Consider the following 16,866-nt stretch of genomic DNA (forward strand, 5'->3'; position numbering starts at 1 on the left):
GATGCTAGGGGTAAAAGAACTCTCCTGCCAGTGCAGGAGATGTGAGAGACACAGGCGCAGGTTCAGTCCCTGGGTCAGGAAGATCCTCTGGAGGAGAGCATGGCAACCCACTCCAGAATTCTTACCTGGAGAATCCCATGGACAGAGGAGCCTGGTGGGCTACAGTCCATTGGGTTTTCACAGAGTGGGACATGAATTAAGTGACTTAGCACGCATGCACGTGTGTGTGTGTGTGTATATATATATATATATACAAATAATATCTCCAATATTATTTCCCATTGATACATGGAATTTAATTGACACCTGGTATAAACTTCTAGCTTTTCCTTGATAGGAGGTAGCACAGGTCCTGGTCAAAGTGTTCATCGAATGTTGAGTGTATGGGTGAGTGAATGGATGACATGATACAGTCATAGAAGGGTGGAGTCAAAAAGGGACTTTGAGATCATCTAATCCAGAGGTTCACAGAGGGCAAGTGACTATTCCTAGCATACACATCGGATTATTGTTGGAGTTCAAAATAGGGAGACCCTGGGCTTCCATCTCCCATGTCATTGTTTTTCCTACTACATTTACTTCAGTGTTGTCTTTTGTCTTACCCTTTGAAGAAACTCTTGGTCACTTCTGATGGATGTGAGAGTTGGACTGTTAAGAAAGCTGAGTGCCAAAGAATTGATGCTTTTGGACTGTGGTGTTGGAGGAAACTCGTGAGAGTCCCTTGGACTGCAAGGAGATCAACCAGTCTATCCTAAAGGAAATCAGTCCTGAATGTTCATTGGAAGGACTGATGCTGAAGCTGAAACTCCAATACTTTGGCCACCTGATAATAAAGAACTACTGACGCATTGGAAAAGACCCTGATGCTGGGAAAGATAGAGGCAGGAGGAGAAGGGGACGACAGAAGATGAGATGGATGGATAGCATCACTGACTCAATGGACATGAGTTTGAGCAAGCTCCAGGAGTTGGTGATGGACAGGGAAGCCCAGCGTGCTGCAGTCCATAGGGTTACAAAGAGTCGGACACAACTGAGCAACTGAATTGAACTGATAGTTTTAATAGCAGACAAATCTAATTTTCTAACTCTGAAGTTCATATTTTCCATGTTTACCTGTAAGAGGCTTTCTTCTTCAAGAATGGGGGGTGGGGGTGAGCAACAGCTGTTAACAGCTGATGGTCAATGAAGGAGCTGCACTAGAGGGGGTGCTGATACCATGTTGGAGAGCCGTACTGATTCTAAGTGTAACCAGGACTGCTTTGCCAGTTGGGTGATTCTTCCTGGTGTGACTATACCTTAACCAGTGATGAGAAGAAAGGAGCCATGGGCATGAAAGCAGGTCCATCTTCTGCACCGGGAATTGCTGCTCATAACTCCTTAGCCTATGCCTGCCAAGTTCTGTAATTTACCCTCCCTAACTGCCACCCACTCCATCAACATCTGTCCTGTCCCCTCTTAATATCATATTGAAAGTGAAAGTGTTAGTCACTCAGTCGTGTCTGACTCTTTGTGACCCTATGGACTGTAGCCCTCCAGACTCCACTGTCCATGAAGTTTTCCAGGCAAGAATACTGGAGTGGGTTCCTATGCTCTCTTCCAGGGGATCTTTCCAGCCCAGGGATAGAACCTGTGTCTCCTGAACCTCAGGCAGATTCTCTACCATCTGAGCCACCAGGGAAGTCCAATATTGTATTAATAGATAGATGAGACTCCAGTGGAGATCAAGTTAGAGGTTCTGTAAAAGTACAAAGTGAAGTCACTCAATTGAGTCCGACTCTACGATCCCATGGACTGTAACCTACCAGGCTCCTCTGTCCATGGAATTTTCCAGATAAGAGTACTGGAGTGGGTTGCCATTTCCTTCTCCAGGGGATCTTCCCGACCCGGGGATCAAACCCAGGTCTGCTGCATTGCAGGCAGACGCTTTACTGTATGAGAAGGATAAAATAATAAGCCCTTTAATTTCTTGAGGAATGTGTAATAAGAAAGTAAATAAAATGCCGTATCTTAACCTGCCCCTTTGTTCAAGAAACACTTACTGAGCACATGCTTTGTATGTGGCCTTAATGACAGAGCTCACCACTCTCAAAGGGTTCTCCTTCTGGTGGAAAATAAACAATGGGGGCTGTGGCTATTGTACACTGGGATGCGTGCTGACACAGAGATCATACAAAGCATAGTGGAGCACAGAAGAGGGAGGGATCGTCAACCTTGCCTGGGAACACTCTTAGGAGAGGCTTCACAGAGGCCTGGGGGCAAGAATTAGCCAAGTGTCAGGACAGGAAGGGTACAGTTGTGCACACAGGGTAGTGAGGTAGTCAGGTATTCAAGCCTTTCCACTAAAGAGTATGTTTGAAATTTCAATTTGTTACATGTCAGGGAAATGACCAGAGTAGAGGTTGCATGCAAAAGGGTGGTGGGAGATGAAGCTGAAAAAGAAAATAGTCTCTATCCAGGATGGGGTTTGTATGGCAATGCATGCGGTTAGAAATTGAATTGTGTCCTGGGGGAGTGAGACATATTTATTGGACTTTTTAAACCATGGAGTAATATGATCATGTTTTCATTTTAGGATGCACATGCTGATAGTGGTTTTAGAAGATAGACTGGGTGGCATGAGACTGGAGGCAGGGAAATTCCGCTCTGGATTGGGTGAAAAAAAACATCTTATCCTGGAATATTATGCTTGGGGAGAAGGTTCATGGAAAGAACTTCATAAAATGTGTGTGTATCCCTGACTTGGTGTTCTTTAGCCCATTGAGCTTCATTCTCATACCTGTAACTTGTATTTGAGAATAGAAGGGATAACCTGTTTTCCTTAAAACAGAGAGGATGGAACCAAACCCGCAGGATGTGTTTGAGCTGGCAACGCATGAAAGTGACCACCGTCACCCTCATCTTGTTCACCAACAGTCCTGGCCACTTGCTCTGACCCATTTCACACCCACATTCCAGGTTACTCCCAACCTGCTGAATCTCTGGCCTCGTGATTTCTTCAACTGCTTATGCTCTTCTCCCCATGCCATTTCTCCAGCTTTGACCTCCAGCTTTTGCTCAGCCATTCTTTACGTTTGCTGCCAGCTCTGCTGTCATCTCTACTGTTTGGGGTCTGGCTCACTCCCTGATGAGAGGAGCCCTGCTGGGTTCACCCCAGCCCTGCCAGCAGGCCCTGCCCGGATGTGCTTGCACACAGGATTTCAGTCTTTGCATTTCAGTAGGAATCAAGGGTTATTAATTAACCCAGGGTGGAACCTATTATGAAACATCCCAGAAAGCTGGAACAAACCAAAGGGACTTCTGAACTCACAGCAGGGAAAAATGCCTTTTAATTGACTTGGATGACTTCACTGCAGAAATCTGTCTAGCTGTTATGCTAAACTGGAAACTAATCTATTAGATTGTCTAAGGAATCTCCCAGCCCACCCTGACCAGAATCTCCTGAGGTGGGGAGTGTGGCTGGCACATAAACAGGACACATGCTTTGAAATGGCTTCTTTTGGATCATATCCAGTGTGGCTGCCTTTTCTAGACCCTGGGAAAGAGAGGAGAAGCTGGTATCTGAGAATGAGCTTATATGTCCTACAGTATGTATATTTAACATCACATAGGGAGCTTCCTTTAGAGTAGAATTCAACCTAAGCTGAACCTTAAGAGAAGTCTTGGATCACTTCTCTCAGGGAGTTTAGAGGGTAACATGAGATAATTTCCACAGATGGTGTTGTCATGTACACGACAGCTGTGTAGTCTGGACTCAGAAGGGATTAGTGAAAATAACCAATGTCTAATCACATGCTTACTGGGTGCTGGGCACATGCTAAGTACATCAGACAGATTAGTTTATTTATCTTCATCACTACTCTATGACAAGCAGATGCTCTACCCCCATTCTCCAGATGAGGAAACTAGGGCTAAGAGAGGTTGGGGGGCTTACTGAAGGCCACACAGCTTACCCGTGGCAGAGCTGGAATTCACAGTTTGACTCCAGATGCTCTTTTACTTGGGAAGGTGTATCTGGAGAAGTAAAAATCTGAAAAAGACTTGGTGAATTTCTTCTTCCATGTAAGGACTGACCTGTCCATGAGACTTGTTCTGTGGGCTGCAGACTTGCCTACAGGGTCCTCTGCAAGTGAGCCCTGCCTACCTTTCCTTAAGGTTTAGCTCAGGCATTATTTCTATTCTGCTTCCCCTGAGCTGCTTCTGTCCAAGGAGGGTAAGGTGCCTCTTGACCATGCTGTCACATACCTCATGCATATTTCTATCATTCCATTTACCAGATTACTTTGAAATTAGTTGTTCACCTGCCTGTCACTCCCTCTAGTCTCTGGGCTTATAGAGAACATGGACAGTATCTTTATTCAACCTACAAATATTTACTGAGTGTCTACTATGTGGTGAGTGCTAAGACTGAAAAGGTGATTAAAAATAGACATAGTGTCTACCTGATAGAGCTTAAAGTCTAATGGGAAAGACAGATGTTAATCACATAATTGATCTCTAGCTCTCTCTCACACACACACACACTGACACTTGCACACACTCGCATACATACATGCATACACCACAATTGCAAACTGATCAGGAGCCGTGAGAAAAAGACACACAGTGTTACAGTAGCACGATACCACTGGCTACTTATTCAGGTATTTAGTAGGTGTTTCCAGTAACCAGATACCTAATCTGTGCTCAATAAATATTTGTCTAATAATCTGAAGTAGGGGAAAATGCAAAAGCTACAGAGAAAATATCGGATCTACCGTAAGAACTTCCCAGGAAACAGATTCACCCAAATATTCTTTGGCATGGTGAGTGACATAGCTACAGCACTAATCTGACACCAGTGATACAGGTGAACATTAGGTGAACACAACAGGCCAGCCACTGTCTGAGTTTATCTGTATATGCTTAACCCTCACTGTGACTTCACCAAGGAAGTGCTGATGGAACTGAGACTCGAGAGGTCGTGTCTTACGTAAGGCCACCCAGCGGTCGGTCAGTGAAAGACCTGAGATGTGAATACTCCAGAAGCCCTGGTGCACCACTGACCCTGCATCTTAATGCCTGTTTTAATCTCTTCTCTAGAGCCAAGGCTAGTCACCAGGTATTCCTTGCCCAAGGTCATAGTGCTGGTTACAGTAAAGCCAAGCTTGTCTCCTCCTTGCCAAGTCAGGCTGTGGGAGTTCTCAAGGGAGAAACCTGGCTATGGCAGAGGGCAGTGGCAGATGGGAAGTAGAACTGAGTCCCCTTAAGGGGCACGGAGTTGCATCTAGGGGGTTCTGGGTGCATGTTAAAACCAAGAAAAAAAAATTATTATTGAAGGTCAGTTGTGTGCCTTCATGGCTCTAATGCTTCTCTCACAGTGCTAAATTTAGTCCTGTTATTGTTCAGATGACAAGACCAAGGCTGGGAGGGGTAAAGTAGGTATTTGAGGGATTAGCAACAGAATTGTGATTGGAACTTGTGCCTGCCTGCTTTCTTTGGCTCACCTGTTGCCCCGCTGGACCTGGAAAAAAGGCTTGCTTCCTCTTACCTACAGCACTTTTTCAGATTGATTTTCTCAGGGACCTGTTTACCTGTGTTTCTGGAACTTTCTTTCCTCCCTGAGGTTCCCTTCATGAGCTTCTGGGTGGGTTCTCAGATTGTTTGAGGTGGAACTGAACCAGGTGACCTCTTCACCCACCCCACCTCAGGGCCTACATTTTGTCCAGACAGAGAGGAGACAGTCAGCCCTCCCCTCTGGCTGCCAGGAAAAGCAGGGGAAACGAAGGGGCTGAACCTCCTGTGGCTGGGCCAGCCAAGTGCCAGGAGCCCCACATTTGCATTCATTGGACAGAACCAGGTTTTGATCACGTGTCTCACTTTGCTTACTCTCATACAACCACTTTGGTCTCTCTCTCCCTTTGCTCTCTGTGGCCCAGACTCTTTAATGTCTGTGGGAAGCAGGCCAAAATCTCTCGGCAGCATCAAGGCCCCCCCTAACCAGGCACCACCACGGCTTTCTCACTGCCTCTCTTCCTCATTCTGCTCACTGGTGCCTCTGAGGGTCTTTGGAGAGCTAATACTTAATTCAGATGATCTCTTATTTATAGTGACTTTCCCTTAGGTTCTGCATCTTGGTTCCCCCACATGTTGTTTCTATAAGCATCTATCTGTCCATTCTTCAACTATCTGTATACCTGTTTGTCCAGTTACCCATCTGTCTAAAACCTAACTCTTACCTCACTGCTTTTTTTGGGGAGGGGTTTTAAAATCAGTTTAGAACTAGGTTCCCTTCCCCCCAAATACCTTCATGAAATTTAGTATTTCATAATACCAATAATAGTAATAATAATAATAAAGTCCTAAATATTAAGCACTTGCTACACACACACACCCCTGATGCTGAGAGTAGGACCATAAAGAAAGCTGAGCATGAAAGAATTGATGCTTTTGAACTGTGGTGTTGGAGAAGACTCTTAAGAGTCCCTTGGACTGCAAGGAGGTCAAACCAGTCAATCCTAAAGGAAATCAATCGTGAATATTCATCGGAAGGAGTGATGCTGAAACTGAAGCTCAGTGCTTTGGCCACCTGATGAGAAGAGCTGACTCTGGAAAAGACCCTGATGCTGGGAAAGATTGAAGGCAGGAGAAGGACAGGACAGAGGATGAGATGGTTGGATGGCATCACTGACTCAATGAAAATGAGTTTGAGCAAGCTCTGGGAGATGGTGAAGGATGGGGAAGCCTGGTGTGCTGCAGTTTGTGGGGTCTCAAAGAGTTAGACATGACTGAGCAGCTGAACAACAGCTACCTCACTTTATCCTCATGGTGGCCTTTGGAGTTACCCGTTTCTATTACAGAAGAAACTAAAGTTCAGAGAGGTCCAGCAATGCAGGTTACAGGATTTGAACTCCTGGCTCCCGAGCAGTCCATACTCTATAAAACAGATTCTCCTGACTTTGCTAATTCACCCCTCATTTCTGGGATACACATCTGCTACCCCCACCACCCTTCTGTGTCGCTTCTGGTTTCTTCTAATCCTTACTTTAACTGTTCTTTGCTTATATTTATTGGGAAATGACATTAAGAATCTGAAATTAAACAGGCTCATTTCACTAATTCTTACTACTGCTCTGTAGTATTTGTGTGGAGGAAACTTTGTTGCCTCAGAAGATGAGACATCTCAAGAGGGTTTGGTATGATGGACAGAGCTGTGTCTTGGATCAGAAGAGCAAGGATCAAATCCTGGCACCACCTCTTATTACCTATGGAACTTTGAGCATATGACTCCGTGTCCTTGGTTACAGTTTCTTTCTTTGCAAAATGGAGGTAGTAATAGCAATATTACTGTGTTCATCACATTGTAAGATTTGGTTCATTTTAGTTAAATCCAGGAGGACCTTGGATCTGGGTTGACTGATTTGTAAAGGAGAAACTGGCAGATGCATGGAGTGTTTTCTACCTGCCAACTCTCCCCCAACAGACACCACTGCTCGATGAAGGCAGGCTTAGCTTAGGGCAGCTTCATCATTCTCCATGCAGCAACCAGAGCTGGCAGCAAGATGAAACTCACTCGGTAGCCCCAAAGGAACTTTCAGTTCTCACATTCTGTGGGTTTGATACGAGTCTACTTAAAGAGGATAGTAAATTATGGATGAGGTGGTTGGATCGCGCTAGATGAGCTGAGTTGGTAAATACACGATGGAAATAAAACCAAGACCCACCATCAAGAGAGTGCTGAATTCTATTCTGGCAATCTCTGGAGTTGTTCACTAGAGCAACTATTTTCCAGTTGTGCCCCTAGAGCCCTGCTGTTCCACAGGGGTACCTGGGGTTGCAAACATCAAGCATTTTGGAAGAAGAGAGATGGGGAGAGAAAGGAGGAGGAGAAAGAAGAGGAAAAGGGAGAGGTGGAGAGGAGAAAAGAGAAGAAGGGAGAGAGCTTAACTCATTCCTTCTCTGTATCAGTAATTCTCAACCAGGGGTGATTTTGCCCCTGGGGGCCATTTAGCAATGCCTGGAAATGTTTCTGGTTGTCCCAACAGGGGGATGCTGCTGACCTCTATGAGAAGAGGACAGGGATGCTTCTAAACATCTTAGAGTACACAAGACAGCCTTCCATAACAATGAATGAATTATCCAACTCAAAAAAGTCAATGTGCCAAGGTTGGGGAACCCTGTACTAGATTGAAGCAACTCCAAGATGATTCCTTTTGTGCAGGGAGCCCTGTGGGCCCCTAGAGACAGGAGGTGGTACTTCAGTTTATGATGATGTGGGCTTCCCAGGTGGCTCTGAAGAAACTTCACCTTCCCTTTTCCTTTTACTCATCACTAAAGGCCTCAGGACAGAGAAGGGGCAGGGACCTTCTCCTTCATTCTTACAAAAATGTCACGGCAGAGGTTTCTATGATTTCCCCAAGATCCCACAGCGAGGAAGTTGCAGAATGAAATAGACACCTCCTGCTCTTGGATCTTTGTAACACAGCCTACCTCAGTCAATGTGAGCCCTGGTTGTGCACCCAGCAACCTGCAACAGAGGCCCAAAGCCAGGTGAAACCCCAAAGGGCTGGACCAAGCCTGGTGTTGTGTAGGGACCTGCGATTTGTTATAGGCGAGTATGATAAGACATGCAGACACAGAAATGACTGTCATGAAGGAAGAATTGTCTCATACTCATAGTCCCCTAAAGCAGGAGGCACAAAATACCACGATGTGGGGATCCCATGGGGAAGCATCATGGCCAGTCTAGAGGCAGAGGGAGCAAGGGGAAAATGTGGGCAAGAGCCTTTATTATTGTGGTTCCACTGAAAGGAAAAGGCAAGGCATGGTAAGCACATTCTAGATTGACTAATCTGAATAATTTCAGCAGGCTCTGGGGTGTAGGGGCTGTCCCTGGTTGTCTGGCACTTGGCCCTGGGTTGTTGGGGGTCGGGGGAGATAGTGGCCCAGAGTGAGAGCCTACTTGTTGCTGTTCAGTCACTAAGTCTGGTCTGACTCTTTTCCACCCTGTGAGCTGCAGCACGCCAGGCTTCCCTGTCCTTCACCATCTCCTGGAGTTTGCTCAAACTCATGTCCATTGAGTCAGTGATGTTATCTAACCGTCTCATCCTCTGCTGCCCACTTCTTCTCTTGCCCTCAACTTTCCCTAGCATCACGGCCTTTTCCAATGGGTCATCTCTTCGCATCAGAGCCTGGTAGAGAAGGTCATTACAGTATGGGCTCTGGATGGTTGTCTCACGTTTGACAGGTACTCTCTATGGCACGTCTTTACTTTCTCCAGGTTCTGGCTAACTCTGTGAGAGGTGGTCCATCCAGGTTCAGTGAGCCTGAAAGATATGAAAGCATCAGAATACAGAAAATAAGACCTGGTTAGCACACCTCTCGAACCCCAAAGCCTCACCATACTGCTGCTTTTTAGCCATCTTTTGAAATAAACTCTTTTGTTTCTAACTAAGTCTTTTTTTTAAATTTTATTTTATTTTTAAACTTTACATAATTGTATTAGTTTTGCCAAATATCAAAATGAATCCACCACAGGTATACATGTGTTCCCCATCCTGAACCCTCCTCCCTCCCCATACCATCCCTCTGGGTCGTCCAGTGCACTAGCCCCAAGCATCCAGTATCAGTGCATCGAACCTGGACCCAGTATTTAAGCAAATTACAAAGTAAAAATTACTCTTCTGTTTGATGCAGAACCTTTGAACCTCCAGAAAGTATCCCACTCCATAGACATCCTCTTTAGAAGAGATTCTCACTCCCTCCATCCTGCTGCTCTCCTAGCCTTGGGTTCTGCCATGGGTTGGAAGACGCCTAGGGGAGTATTTGAGAGCAGGGATCCTGTAGCCAGATGACTTGTATTTGTATTCTTGATCCATCACCTCCCAGCTGTGTGACCTTGGGGAATTATATTTAATCTCATGCCTTAGTGCTGCCAACTATAAAGTAGGCATAATGATAATATCCAGGAGATGGTGAAGGACAGGGAAGCCAGGAATGCTGCAGTCCATGGGGTTGGAAAGAGTAACACACAACTTAGTGACTGAACAACAACAACAACGATAAAAGGACCTACCTAATGGGCTACTGTCAGAATTAATACACACAAAGCCGTTAGAACAGCACCTGGCACATAGTAAGTGCTTAACCATTATATGTTGTAATCCTAATGTAAATATAATTAGTGATATTAGATTACAAACAGTCTATATTATAATGTTGCTGCCAGAGCTACCAAGGTCACACATACGCTTTTCAGTCCTCTTGCTACTAGCCATGCTTAGTACCATCACTCCTTCTGTGTCTTCCTCTCCAAAGCCCAACACCCCTGCTTCTCCTGCGTTTCTTCATTCCTGCTACTTCTACCATTGCACCCACTGGGATAACCATTGCCCCCTCTGCTGCTGGGCATTGCTGCCATCAAGTGAAAACAATGTCAACTAGATCGTGAGGGTCAAAGAAGGTGTGAAGAAGCAGAAAATGATAGGAGCCACGGATGGGCCACCATGAACATGTTCAGTTTTGTACCCTCTTTGAACTTCCCTTGCTCCTAGTTTAGGGGAGGTTAGTAATAAAGTCCCAGGCCTGTGGGGCCATTATTAATGAAGTTGTACAGTGGTTCTACAATTGTGTTGTGTTTTTCCTGAGCCTGCAGGGTCAGAAATGGCCCATTACAGCTCTTGGTGGCCCTGGATGTGTAGATACCCTCTTGACTCAGGAATGACATTGTTTCAGCAGCTCATAGGGGCTGCCTGCCTCCGGAATGTGGACAGAGAAGCCTCCTCACCTTTGCTTCCCCGCACAGGAGTGCATAGACTGCAGGGGGCTCCTTTCCCCTGACTCTGACCCTGGAAATCCCCATTTGGCGATTAGATTCACGCTGACTCTGGGCTCTATCTGGGTCACACTGTCTTGAAACTGCTATGGCCTCTTGGGAAGAAAAGGAACATCTGAGAAAGGAGAACTCGGCCTTTAAAAATATAAGTCTCTATTGAGGAAAAGGAATTGGGAAAACAGCCCTTTTGCAAGGAGGAAAATGGCTTTGGGTTCTCCTTTCCCAAGCCCAGCCTTAATTTGGAGATATTTCACAGTGGCCTTTTGAAGGGGTGACCAGTTCATACCAAGCTGCCTTAAATGCTTGGAGCAAAAGCCTGTGGGGACTTGCAAATCAACTCCGGGAAGAGAAATTAGCTGTGTCTTGTCTCAGAACTCCCGAAACCAGCTCCAAAGTAAACACATAAGCTGTGCCGGCAGGGAAAGCATGGCCCCTTTTTCTTCTTCATTTTAGAAACTCCATGTGTGCATTATTTTAAATAGGCGCCAGCACACGAGGCCCTTTTAACAAGATTGAAAACAGATGGGGCCTTAGGCTGTTCAGTAGCTCTCAGAAACTGACATGGGAAGTGCTAAGCCATCCTGTGTCCAGGCGACGTTCGTGTTCTTGAAGCACAAGTCTGGCCAGGCCTCTCATTCCCAGGGAGCAGGAGTCTGCTTCCTGCATCAGGTGTGTCAGCAGGGGAAGGAAATATCTCCTTTCACTGCATTTACCCGTGTTTGCATTTACTTAACCCTCTGGCAGCCTGAAAGAAGAGAGGCTTGTGCTAGCCTTAAGACCCCATGCTTCTGGAGCTGAGAGCATTGGGTTTTAACTTATCATTCATGGGATTGTTACTCCCCACAACCCATGGCTCTCCAGAGGCTCCCAATCTCACTGTAAGTGATGGCCAGAGTCCTTCGCATGGCTATACACCCTTCATGGTTAGACTTCCCTGGCCTTCTTCCTGCTCTTGTCTTTCTTGCTTACTCTGATCCAGTCACACTGGCCTTCTCACACTGTTCCCTAAAATCAAACACCAGGAAACAAGTATTGATGAGGATGTGGAAAGATTGGAACCCTTGTACATTGCTGGTAAGAATGTAAAATGGTACAGCTGCTACAGAATACAGTATGGTGGTTCCTCAAGAAGTCAGACAGAATCACCACATGACCCAGCAATTCCAGTCCTGGGTATATAGCAAAAGAATTGAAAGCAGGGATTCAAACATGTTTGTTAGCCCATGTTCATAGCAGCATTATTCACAGTAGCCAAAAGGTAGACCTAAAACCCAAGGTTCATTGACAAATGGGTAAACAAATGTGGTATATCCATACAATGGAATATGATTCAACCTTTACAGTGAAGGAAATTCCGACATATACTACAACATGGACAAACTTCAGGTCAAATAAGCCAGATGTAGGAGGATGAATATTGTAAGATCCCACTTGTATCAGGTACCTAGAATAGTCAAATTCATAGAGACAGAAAGTACAGTAGCAGTTACCAGCAGTTATGGAGAACGAGTTACTGTTTCTTGGACACGAGGGTTTTGTTGGGGATGATGAAAAAGTTCTGTGGTTGGATGGTGGTGATGGTTGCACAACAAAGTGAATATATTTCATGCCACTGATTTATACACTTAGAAAACAGTTAAAATGGTAAATTTTACATTGCAGTTATTTTATCACAAAGAAACAAACTTTGAAAAACTCAGGCAATCACACCCTGCCTTGAGCTTTTGCTTTTCTGTTCTCTTTGCCTGGAACCCCCTTTCCCAAGGTATCCACATGGCTTGTTCAGATTCTTTGCAGCAGTGTCACCTTCTCAGAGGTACTCGACTGCCCTCTCTGAAATGGTACTCTCCACGCACACTTCTCAGTCACTCTGTGTCATGTCACTTGCTTCATTTTTCTTCACAGCATTTAGCACCCAGAATGCTGACACTCTGGTCCTTCTGAAGTGTCCAGCACTAAGCTCAGGCTGTAGGGGGCAGCAGGGACTCCATATTTGGGGTTTAAAACCAGCCATGTTTTCTGAGGCCCAAGCAGAGGGAGCAGCAGGCCCTCATCTTGGCGCCAGGCTTTACCCTGGTCCCTGGATGTGTGGACTGAATCAAGGGAAGGAAGGTAAGAGGAAAGACCCCTGGGAAGCAGCTCTAGGGAGAAAAGGTGAGGCCCAAGCTGTGGGTAGCAGTGGGTAGAAAAGGAGGGTTGAATGGTTTTTTCATTTCTACAGCACTGAAATGGTGTTGGACGTGTGAAATGAAAACCAAATAAAGGAAAGCATGTTAAGGTAGGATAGAACACTTTAATTTCTCAGAGCTTTGATGGATGAGATGTTCTTGTCATCACAAGTTTCCGTTTGGGAAAAAAATCTACAGAAATAAATTACATCAGCCCTACTTAAGCTCCTTCAGTATCTCTGCTCACCATACTCGACAGCATCATGCCTGCTTCATCTCTAGGCTCATCATCCCACCCCGAGCAGCTCTTCCCAGAGCTCCAGCCTCACCACCTCACCGTCAGCATCACACCCATCTGTGATACAACTGCCAAACATGGACTCTGCTTCTGCACCTCGATCTCCAAGCCCCTGAACCCATTCATCAACCATCTGGAAAAATACGGGGAGACGTTCACATGTGCTTTGTTTAATCCTATAAACACACATTTCTGAGAATTCAGCAGAATGGTACTTACACCTGTGGAACCCAGCGCAACAGTGAAGAGAAGTAGATGTCAAGGGGACACGATTCATCCTTCTCTAATACGTAGCTAAGTTGTGGTCTTAAAATCTCTGAACATTTGCCCGATCTGTCACAAGTTCGTTGCAGGTGGCAAAATTCATTCCTAGGTCTCTCAACCTTATAAAAGCTCTGGAAATGGGGAGAGATGAGGCTCTGACGATCCTACCATTCTGGGGCCATTCCCACCCCTTAAAGCTTCTTTCTCCCCCTCCCCTCCCCATCCTCCTTCCCCCATTTTCCCCCCACCTCCTCAATCCTCCTCCCCATCCTTTGTCTCCCCTTCCTCCCCCATCTCCTACCCTCCTCTTCCTCCCCCTCCTCCCTCTCTCCTTCAGCAAACACTTTCTGTCCTTCGGACATTATCAGAAGCTCTCCCTACCCTTCAAGTTTTCCCTGGCAGAGGGAAAATGACAGTGGATGTTTTACTTTGATTCTCAGATGCTGCTGTTTCAGTCTCTATTCTTGGCACAATAGTTGCTCAAAAAAAGAATTAGTTGTTAAGTTAATGAATTAATGGATGACTCGAGTTCAGGTAACTTTGTGACCTTGGCCAAGTCATTTTCTCTGTTTCTCATCCACTAATGAGAATGCTAATACCTACTCTCGTTTCATGAGGTCATTGTAATGATCAAATTAAAGAACATAAATGTGATATCTAACATTGATTATTCATTTTTCACTTAGGCACCTTGCTAAGGACTCAAGTGGATATTAATTCCATTTAATGGAATCCATTAATTGCAATGCTCACACCTGCCCTAGGAAGGTACCATTCTTTTTTTTTTTTTGGAAGGTACCATTCTTAACCTCATTTACAGATGAGGGACTGAGGCTTAGAAAGGCTAACTTGTCTAAAGGTGCACAACAAGTAAGGGGTAAAGCTTTGATTCAAACTCATGGGGTTCAATTCTAAAAACCTTCACATGCCAGCACTTTGTAAACTGCAAGTCACTGCTACTGATTTTTTAAAAAATAATATGGTGAACTCCAGCTAACTTTGGATATTTTATTACTTGAACATTTAGGAATGTAGGTTTTGTCATTTTATTTGTCTCTATTTTATGTGTATTTTGACATGTTTTTACCTCTCCCTTACCTGCCTTCTACACACACACGCACACACACAGAGGAATATTAAGATTTTTTTTGATGAGCATAGGTGCCTTTGCATCTGCCTCCACAGCTGGGTGTTTGGCACGGGAAGTGGGCAGTACTGCCAGGCAGCTCTCACTGACCCAGGGGCCCAGACCTTTGCTCAGATGCCTGGTACTGCTTCTGCACAATATTTCCTCCTCTGGAAAGGTCCATTGAATGAGTCTTCAGACATTCAAAGCCTGTTTTGTCTGCAAGGTGAGTCTGTACTGGTGGAAAAGAGCTCAGCCCCGAGATGCCAGCCAAGGAAGTCACTGAGCCCACCAGGCCTCAGAGCTGAAAACATGGCCTATGTGGGAAACCGACAGGAAGCAGTTCTTGCTGAGAGCAGGCTTTGGGCCGCCTGCCAAGTACTTGCTATCAGCAGGGCAGTTAGAAGGAGCGGAGCGGTGAAAGAGGGACCTGTGGGCTTCCCCAGCAGACGCTGCACACTGACGTGGGAAAGACACAGGAAGGTGTAAGAATTAGAGCTCTGCGAGTTAAGACTTGAGTCACCCCAGATAAGCCACTTGGTACAGTGTGAAGGGTGTCAGCCTGGGTTTGGACCCCAGGATGTATCTTTGGACAAAGTTACCCTGCTTCCCTGGGCCTCACCTTTGACATCTGCAAAACGGGCATCTGTTCATTCAGTGATATTCACAGAGCACCTGTGTTGTTTTCCCAGACACTGGTTTAGGTGCTGGGCTAGAGCTCTGGGCAAAACAGACAAAATCCCTGCCCCTGGAGCTTCCATTATAGTGAAAGAAATGGACGATTAAATATTCACCTGGGATGGATGTAAATATTTACGTCAGAGGGTGGTGAGTGCTGTGGGGGAGGATTAAGCAAGGAAATAGCTTGGAGCACAGCAGGTGCTTTGTAGGAAGGTGCCACTAGGGGCGCCAGGGAGCAGAGGTGTGCTGCCAGGTCTCAGAAACAAGGTTTAGCGGCTGATGGATTGGAGGTTGGTGTCTGCTTCCTGTGCTTGATAATGGGAAAGAGGCCAGCATGGCATGGCGATGACAGAGTGAGTTGAAACAGGGGCAGACAGGGAATGGTGGAAGGAGGTGTCAAAGAACCTAAATCCTGTAGGAGTTTACAGCCTGCGTAAAGCTTGGGTTTTCTGTGTTTAATGTTTTATTATTGTTGCTGCTGTTGTTTATGCTTTTAACGAGTCTCTATAAGACCCTGTGAAAGAACTTAAGAAGTGAAGAAGAGACTCCCCTGGTGATCCAATGGTTAAGACTCCATGCTCCCAATGCAGGGGGCCCGAGTTCAATCCCTGATCAAGGAACTAGATCCCTCATGCCACAACTAAGAGATCCTCCATACCGCAGTGAAGATCCCAAGTGCTGCAACTGAGACCCAGTGCAGCCAAGTAAATTTAAAAAAGAAAAAAAGAAATGAAGAAGATCATAGTGCATGCAGAATGCTGATTTATTTTAAAAGGAATTTGTTAATAACACACTTTCCTTCCCAAGAGTAAACATAACAATCTGTTAGGGATTAGGGTGGAATTTTGATGAAAACTTGCTAGAGGACTCAAGAATGCCCTAATCCTACCTTGACAGTTACTACCACCACCCCTTTTGCAGGTTCCTAAAGTAGACAAAAACACAAGGAGGAAGAGCAAATAAGTTTTAGAGGGCCTAGGCCCACCACCCCTGTGCAGGGTTGCCTGAATCAGCTCCAGACCAAAGCAGTGCAGCATCTTGCTGCTGCTGCTGCTAAGTCGCTTCAGTCGTGTCCGACTCTGTGCGACCCCATAGACGGCAGCCCACCAGGCTCCTCCGCCCATGGGATTTTCCAGGCAAGAGTACTGGAGTGGGTTGCCATTTCCTTCTCCTTGCAGCATGTTACCTGTAATGTCCCATTTATGAGTGTTACTTACTAAATGTGCTAAGTTGCTTCTATTGTGTCAGACTCTTTGTGACCCTATGGACTGTAGCCTGCCAGGTTCCTCTGTCCGTAGGATTCTCCAGACAAGAATACTGGAGTGGTTTTTCATGCCCTCCTCCAGGGGATCTTCCAACCCAAGGCTCAAACCTGCACTCTTATGTCTCCTGCATTGACAGGTGGGTTCTTGACCACTAGCGCCACCTGGGAAGCCCTGTGAAAGTGAAGTCACTCAGTCGTGTCCGACTCTTTGCAGCCCGTGGACTGTAGCCCACCAAGCTCCTCCATTGGGATTCT

The 16,866-nt window shown here is 45.8% G+C and overlaps 1 protein-coding gene across 3 annotated transcripts in view; it reads left to right on the plus strand.

Annotated features, from left to right (window-relative positions):
- The window catches only part of SYN3 (synapsin III), a 487,071-nt gene that overhangs the window by 64,412 nt on the left and 405,793 nt on the right, over window positions 1–16,866 (plus strand). Inside the window, exon 1 of one of the 3 annotated variants that reach the window (XM_010853360.1) lies at window positions 14,798–14,892. The exons of the other annotated variants lie outside the window; for them this stretch is intronic. Coding sequence (XP_010851662.1) covers window positions 14,854–14,892 — 39 coding nt within the window. The 5' untranslated portion in view covers window positions 14,798–14,853. Of the gene's footprint in view, window positions 1–14,797; window positions 14,893–16,866 lie in introns of those variants that run through there. 3 annotated transcript variants of the gene reach the window in all.

Source organism: Bison bison, unplaced genomic scaffold (genome assembly GCF_000754665.1).
Source record: "Bison bison bison isolate TAMUID 2011002044 unplaced genomic scaffold, Bison_UMD1.0 scf7180017864327, whole genome shotgun sequence".
NCBI classification, from domain to species: domain Eukaryota; kingdom Metazoa; phylum Chordata; class Mammalia; order Artiodactyla; family Bovidae; genus Bison; species Bison bison.